An 8,260-nucleotide genomic window follows, 5' to 3' on the forward strand; every position below is an offset into this window, starting at 1 on the left:
CTTGCTTGAATTTTATTTTCCGCTATATCTGACATAGCGAACCATTACGTTTTATATTATTATACTAAATGCATTCTTCTGAAATTGAAAAGTGAAACTTTTCTGTTGCTGGTGCATATTTGTATCATTTTTAACAAGAATAATTTAAAATAACATTCGAATATGTATTGAATCTCAAAAAGGGTACCTTCACTGCTTTTTATATTAACCTCAATGCTATGATTTTTACTACATGAACCATGCCACACAACTCAAGATACACTGTTTTATTGGCAAAATATGTGTGATTACATTTAAACTTAATACACTGACATTATAAACAGTGAATATGAAAAAGATTGTTAAAAAACAACTACTTTGGCACAAATATTGAAAGCTGTTTTGAGTAAATGCATGTTTTACTCCTATGTTCACATACTACACTTTATACTGGCAAATCAACAAATAATTTCAAAATGCCCATTTTATATAACTATAAAATGTGTGTGTGTGTGTGTATTTCTCTGGACTTTCAGTGATTCAGTGCTCTTTCTGGAGTGCATCCTGTACTTGGCTGTAACGTCCATTAGAGAGACATAGTACACAAGATGAACTGCAAGAGGAAGTTGAAGATATTGTTAAGTTACAACAGTTTCCCATTCGTTTTTAATGAAGCAATCAATTTTACTTCCACAATTATTCAGTGTAAGCCAGCTGTTCCAGTTGAAACCATCACTGACGTTAACAATTAAGTGGCAGTGAGGCAGAAAAATAGGCACTAAATGTGACAAATCAGATAAATGATCACTTACATCATCATATTGGAAGTTCACCATTCCTTGATGCATTGTATCTCTCCTCCTGAAGTTGTCTATTTAAAAAAAAAAAAAAAGTATTAGTATTTTAACTAGTATTTAAACACAATATTGAGTACTAATAGAAGTTTTAGACAGGTATTGCTCCCTTTTTCCCAAAATCCTCACCTGTAAGTGCCCTTAGCCTCACACAACACGCCACATAGTCATCAAAGTAGATCTTTCCTGACCTGCTGTAGCGTTTGATGATTGCGTTCAGAGATTGAGGGCTGATTCGGAACCCTGTGCAATCGTGACACAAAATACTCCATTACATCACGGTCTTATTCACACAGTCCTTCTGGTGCAACTGTGTTGGCTAAGAGATCCCTTCTAGAATAATCTAGTTTTCCGTTTGATTCGATCTAAAACGCTAAATGAGTGACCTATTATGCTTTGAGATGTATTTTGCCCTGAGAACTAGGTACGGTTTCCTCTCAGTCGACAGGAATTAAAAAGGTACCACTCACCCATGTTAGCAATGCACTGGGACATCTCATGAGGTTCCACCGTTCCACTGCAGTCCCTGTCCACCATAACGAAGTTCTGCTTCCAGCCGTTTAGCACCATAAAGAGTTCTTTAAACTCATTGAAACCCATCTTCCTGTGTAATCTCTCTGCACACACGTGGTTAAAGAAACTAAACCGCAGCATAGAATCTAATGGGTTACTGGGACTAGCAAAATTTCAACTCAAGTTGGCGAGATAAGAACAGCGCCCGATCGGTTTTGTGTTTCGCTTGAAGGATACATCCAGCATGGAAATCATAATCCTGCAGGTTTCCAAACTGAAGGCTGGGGGAAAAAAAAGCAATGAAATGATCGGTATAGACACCTAACTCTCAAAAGAGTTTTAGTGCACTATTAGGCTTAAGTAACTTTGCAAGAGCAGGTTGATTTACTCTACTAACACTAAACACAACAAGGGCAGGGAACGTTGATCCTGGAGGGCCAGTGTCCCTCCATTCCAAACCAAACACACCTGAATCAAGAGGCTTGTATGAGATGAGCCTAGCCTCGTCTGAAATGTAGCCGAGTAGGCGGCAGCAGTGAGCGGAGGACTCAAATAAGGTGCCGATGAACGTGATAGAATTAATGATAAGTAAAAATATGATAAACAACATTTAAAGCGCTTGTTATTTAAATTCCATACGAAATGCAGATTTATCACCCATTTCCACTTTGATACAAGCTCACGGAGATCGCCCCGTCATAGCGTTTGGAAACATTCATGCATAATTTAAGCGCATTGCTTGAAATCAGATGAGTTTTAAAAAAACGTTTTAGATGAGAACGCAGCGGTTGTCTGAACCGATGAGAATTACGCAGCCAGCCAGTCGTTTCCCATCATGCTTTTGCTCGGCGCAGTCGGTGGGGAGCCTCTGCTCTCGAAAGCTCAATGTTTGAGAGTTTTTGGGCACATGTCACCATGACATCAGAGCAAGGAGGACGTGACTAGCACACGGAGTGCATCTTGTGGTAATTACCAGTGATGGGTTCTAAGGTCTTCAGGATGCAGTTAGGTATTTTTTTTTTTTCCCTCAGAGTTTTTCAGGTTTGGAGCTAAACTCTGCAGGAGAGTGGTCCTCCAGGATCAACATTCCTCACCCCTGAAGTACAATAAGTTCTCGCAAAGTCTGTGTAATGTCAATTGACCATCAAAGTAAAGTGCAAAGCAAAGTAAGAAGACAGTTTACTAATCCTATAATGACAGGTAGTTGTAGTTAAAAGAATGTCTAACGTGAGCTATCAAAATTAACTGTTATCAGATGATACACTCACTCTATTTGGAAACGCAATTTCTATTTTTACTCTCTCTGTACTTACGAGTGTAATTGCCACTTATTCCAGTCTGCGTGAGGCACCTTTGAAGTTCTTCGGCATCAACTTCTCCATCCTGATATAAAAATTATGAAAAATAATATGAGGGGACAGAAAAGACATTAGGGCAGATGTAGCCCACCAGATCCACTTTCCTGCACTGTTTAGCTTTAACCCTAATCAAACACACCTGAGTATGCAAATCAGCGTGTTCGTGATCATTAGAAAGTCACAGGTAGGGGAGTTTTATTAGGGTTGGAGCTAAACAGTGCATTGCGCCTCCAGGACAAGATTTGAGGAACCCTGCATTAGGCTGTATCTACATCGACACAGGCTGCTCCTACCTGACCAGCTATTGCTGTGAAATAGCTCCACATTGGGTCCTGGGCCGGAGGAGCAGGAAAGGCCCCCGGGTAACCCCCGTATTGCTGTGCTGGGTAACCGCCTGCAGCAGGAACCCCTGGCATTGCCATCCCTTGAGCAGGAACTCCTGGCATCGGAGGACCACCAAACTGCAAGAAAGAGAGACATATTCATATGTGTGTATGTATTCATGTATGTATGTATGTATGTATATGTATATATATATTCACATATGGCAGTCTATATTAACTTTAATACTTTAATGATACAATTATAACTCTCTTTAAATAAGAACATTAAACGCTGCAATAAAAACATGCTATTTTTATTTATTTAAACATACATTAAAGGGATAAATGTAACATTGCATTATTTTACTAACGACTTTCTGCACTTAAAACTGATTGATTATACATACATATATATATCTTTTGAGTGATACTGTTTATTTTCAATCATGTTTATTTTGTGCTATAACCAGTAGCAAAGAAGAAGAGCACTTGGACGTGTCACAAAAAAAAAAGAAAAGAAAAAGAAAATCAACATTCACTGAATTTTATTTATGAAACTTACACATCTGTTTTATATAAAAGGTAACAAAGTACAATGAATATTACAATACTGGATTTATAGTTTAAACTCTGTTCACACATCACACTGATAACTGCATATACTAAAATACCCAAGTTAATCCAAATAAAAACAGAGAATTAAAAAACAAAGATGAAAACTAAAAATTTCTGCTGAATATTAATATTTTTTAGTACAAGGACTGTCATTCAAATTCAAAAGATCCGTACCTTGACTATAGTCTTATTTACAACTAGAATAAAAAGTGCAATCCAAATCAACCTTTAGTTTCTGTTCAGAGAACGCTGAATTCTGAGTAATGTAATTGCTACATACTGTATAAACGTATATATGATTCCACTTGGAATTGCTCCATAACTCACAATTACCTAATTATACTGATACCAAGAATACAGGCAGGCCAATCACTATGTGGCCTACATAAACTCCCGCCTACATGTTTTATATATTTCAGAGGTTGATGCATATATAAGTGTCATTTATAAGAATTTAATAGAATTATATAAGTAAAGACATTGCAGTCGTGTATATTAATTTTTGTCCACATTAACATACATTTGTACTAAGTCAGATATGTGGGATAACGCAGAGCCAAAAGCAGAAGCAGAAAATGCCAATGAAAGCCACTATTTAAAATGTGACTAGTGAACAGAGATTACATTACTATGAACACTGTGATATTAAAAAGTAACATGTTAGAATGGGGACCGTACATTTGTTTAAAATGCTAGTGAGCTTACAAAAAATAGTATTGAACAGAATTACTTGGTATATTGTTAATTTTGTTCTGCTACCAGTATTTGACTAAAATCTAGCCTTTTTTGACAAATAAGACTAAGAAATGTGAATTAATGAAATCTTTTGAGCTACAGCAGCCTGTCACTGGGGCAGTATCATCAATATCTTTGTAGGTTACTTAATACCCATAAAGGTATTAAGGGTTCATATTTACTTTTAGTGATAGATAAGGTACAGCGTTGTTCTTTTAAGGGTAAAGCTTGTCAATATAAATAATAATAATAACAATATATATATATATATATATATATATATATATATATATATATATATATATATATATATATATATATATATATATGTGTGTGTGTGTGTGTGTGTGTGTGTGTGTGTGTAAAATTTTGCCACATTTTGCGCTTTTTTCTAACATAGTAGATAACTAGAGTTTTCAGTTAGTGAATTTATTTCACTTGATTTATTTACTATATTAATACATTGAGACTTGTTCTATGCATTAATCAAACACATTTTTAAGTCTATACTTAAAAGGTGTAAAACCAATAGGTAAAAATAAAAGCTCAGGATTTATATTTATTTATTTTGACATTATAAAGATAAAAATGCCCTTGAAAGCCAATTTAAGTGGGCAAATGTTGCCCTTTATCATTAGTAAAATAATAATAATAATAAAAATTCACTAAAATCCCGCACCGGCCCCGTTTACCAAATGATTTGCCGTGTGTTACAGATTATGCCTAATTCATATGAAAAAGAAAATGTCATTTATTTGATTCAACTATTTGTGGCGTGCCATATAAAATTCTCAACCGAGATCTCGTCTCTCTTAAGCTAATTATCAGCTTCTTTTACGTTTTACAAACTGCAATTAAAAAAATACATGAAAGACACTTACATTGTTATATCCTGGATACGCCATGCTTTATGAATAAAAGCGACCTAAAAATGAATCTTAACGGGAAAGTTTTGGTGCAATCTCTTCCGTACTTTACGCTACTGCTTGTAACCGGAAGTGATTGTTCGACGTCATTAGGGCAGGACGGGTGAGTGACAGCGATTGGGTGACAAGCAGACTTTGATCGCAGAAGTTTCATCTGACGTCATAAAAATGTCGAGATTTCATATGGAGAGCGCGTTTTGGTCGAGCTAGCTCTAAAACAAAACCAAGCGTACGGATAACCGGAAGTCCTCTGGCCATTTGTTTGATAACCTTAGCGCCCAGTGATATTGTGCTTGCATTTTTAACTCATTAAACTCGTTGTCTCGTGGTTAAAATAGTATTTACGGCCAAAATGATCGCAGACGGAGTTCCTGGTAATTAATCTAATAGAGTTACTCCACCCGTTGACGCAAAATTTCGCATTAGTTGACGTACGTGCTTATATAACACCGAGCTGTCATTTACGTTAAACACCAGCAGTCGGCGCTAATGCGCTAAAAAAAGTAAACCCAGCCAGCAGACTTTTTCAAGGCAAGTTTTGGGCTGTGCCGCTTCCTTCCATTCAGGATGTTTTTTGGGCGTAAGTTTTAGACGCCATGACTTAACTTTAAAAAAAAAAAATAAAGAATGTTCATTGGCTTCTGCGATTCCATCAAGAACGTTTAGCATAGATGGAATTTTTACATTGCACAAAAAGGTTCTTTACTTTGGAAAAAAAATTTATTTGTGCATTATATATATATATATATATATATATATATATATATATATACATATATATATATATATATATATATATATATATATATATATATATATATATATATATATATATATATATATATATATATATATATATATTTCTTTTTAGAAGCCTTATGTTCAGTTCACACCAACACACTGTTAAAGCTGTTAATTTATGTAAGCAATATCACATGAGCAGGAGTGTGATGGTGCTGAATATCTGCAGGGCTGCAGCCTGTGCCACAGAAAATCACATCTGATATTAAGCACAATTGTGTCTGTCATATTGCTGTTATACAACAACTCTATAGACAAGTAATTGATAGAAAGTGATGAGCCCTGTTCACAAACTGTGTTTTGGAATGGTATGAACACAGATGAACTGATTGATACAAATACTGAAACATCCTGTTATACTACATGTAATCATTCTTAGACTGCCACTTGGTCAGGCAAGTTATTTGAGAAGTGGAACCGTTGTATAATAGTAAATATGATATGACTCGGTCCCTAAAGCAGAATTATGCTTTTTAGGTGTGTGTGTGTACTTTTGCTGAAGTCTTGCACCAAATTGTAATCTTTATTTCTCAAAAGTTCCTTTACGATGATCAGACTGTATGACATCTTTATAACTTTTTAGCTCCTTGGCTTCATGAAACAAGGTCACCAGCAGGATTAAGACTAACCCTGCTAAAGACGAGCAGAGAAGAAAGAGACTGAGCGTCACTTGGTTATGCAATGCCCTGTTACTTTGCATCGCCTCGTTACACAGGCTTTGCTGGGTTACAGTTTTAGCGGTCAAACCGAGAGGCTCCGGGAAAGATCACAGTAAATGAGATTCCTTAATGTGCCACGATTACTGAATAGTCAAAGCGTAAAGGCTGAAACAGACTGCACACATTTTATAACACTAGGCCATCATATTCAAATTTGCAGACATTGTAAATGGTTACAGAAAAAAAAATGCAATTTCAGAATTTCAGAATTTCAGGGTTGCCAGGTTTTCACAACAAAACTAGCCCAGTCACGTTTTGAAGGGTCACTTAAAGTATCTACGGACTTAAAGCATCCACTGTTCTAAACACAACAAATTAACCCTAAACACAATAAATTAACTGCAAAAATATAAAATATAATATAAAAATATAAGATGAGTTTCTTCATAAGAATAGATTAAGAGAAATTTTACCTTGTTCAAGTTAGATTATTAAAATGAAACACACAGGGGGGAAAAAAAATGCAAGATCCACCATATCGGTTTATGGATGTTTATTTATCCTGTACCTTATAGTTTAGAAAATACAGATCTGTAATTGTACACCAAAACTGTACTTGAAAATCCTTAATGAAAGAAATTGTCTTCAAAAGACAAATGAGACAACCGTTTTATCCACAGTGAAACAGAACTAGGGGTCTGTTGTACCCAGTACAGACAAATAAGGATGACAGTGAAGGTGGAAAGAGCATCTTGCCATGCTTGTTTACTACTGAGCAGAGATCAGACAGCTTGCTATAATCCTTTGGTAAACTGTTAAAGGTTGCCCAAGCATCACTGATCCTGGATCTGGCATTTCAGCCTTGATTTTTTTCCCCCACATCAAGAGCTGGTTTGCAATTTCACACACACCACTATACCAAAAGAACAGATTAAAAGAGATAAAAAGTCTGTTGTACAGCTTATACAATGCAATTCAATTCAGCTTTTGCAAAAATATATTCATAATATACATAGATTTCACTTTTCAATTCCCTTACCCTATTTTTTTGCCAAATCTACCCAGCCCCATATCCATAAAAATTACAAAAGCAATTGAAATGATTTCTCAACAGTTATAAAGCATTTTACTTGGCCAGCTGGAGAAAAATTGTGCATTTTTCCAGATTATAATCAAAGCTATATACACTCTGATAAATGACAGAATAGTGCATCATTATGCACCGTCAGAAGTTATTACAAATCTCACTAAAGCAGAGCTTTGAGGAGGAAGGAAAAGAAAAAAAAAAAAAAAAAAAAAAAAAAAGACACCAGGCCTGATACACAAAGAAAGCAGTGCACAAAAGCCATATTTTAAAATATACACTTATTTTTATATTTATATATGATATATATAACCTATGATATATATATATATATATATATATATATATATATATATATATATATATATATATATATATATATATATATATATATATAGGTTACACTAGGAAAA

General features: G+C 35.0%; 1 protein-coding gene across 1 annotated transcript; it reads right to left on the bottom strand.

Moving 5' to 3' along the window:
• Positions 1–251: 251 nt before the first annotated feature.
• Positions 252–5,416, bottom strand: gca (grancalcin). Its single transcript, XM_043243021.1, is given in 9 exon segments — positions 252–592; positions 792–850; positions 963–1,076; positions 1,304–1,435; positions 1,438–1,450; positions 1,584–1,627; positions 2,660–2,729; positions 2,998–3,165; positions 5,259–5,416. Coding segments are annotated over 9 exon segments (651 nt in total). The 5' UTR covers positions 5,283–5,416; the 3' UTR covers positions 252–565.
• Positions 5,417–8,260: the final 2,844 nt, after the last annotated feature.

Source organism: Puntigrus tetrazona, chromosome 6, assembly GCF_018831695.1.
Source record: "Puntigrus tetrazona isolate hp1 chromosome 6, ASM1883169v1, whole genome shotgun sequence".
NCBI classification, from domain to species: domain Eukaryota; kingdom Metazoa; phylum Chordata; class Actinopteri; order Cypriniformes; family Cyprinidae; genus Puntigrus; species Puntigrus tetrazona.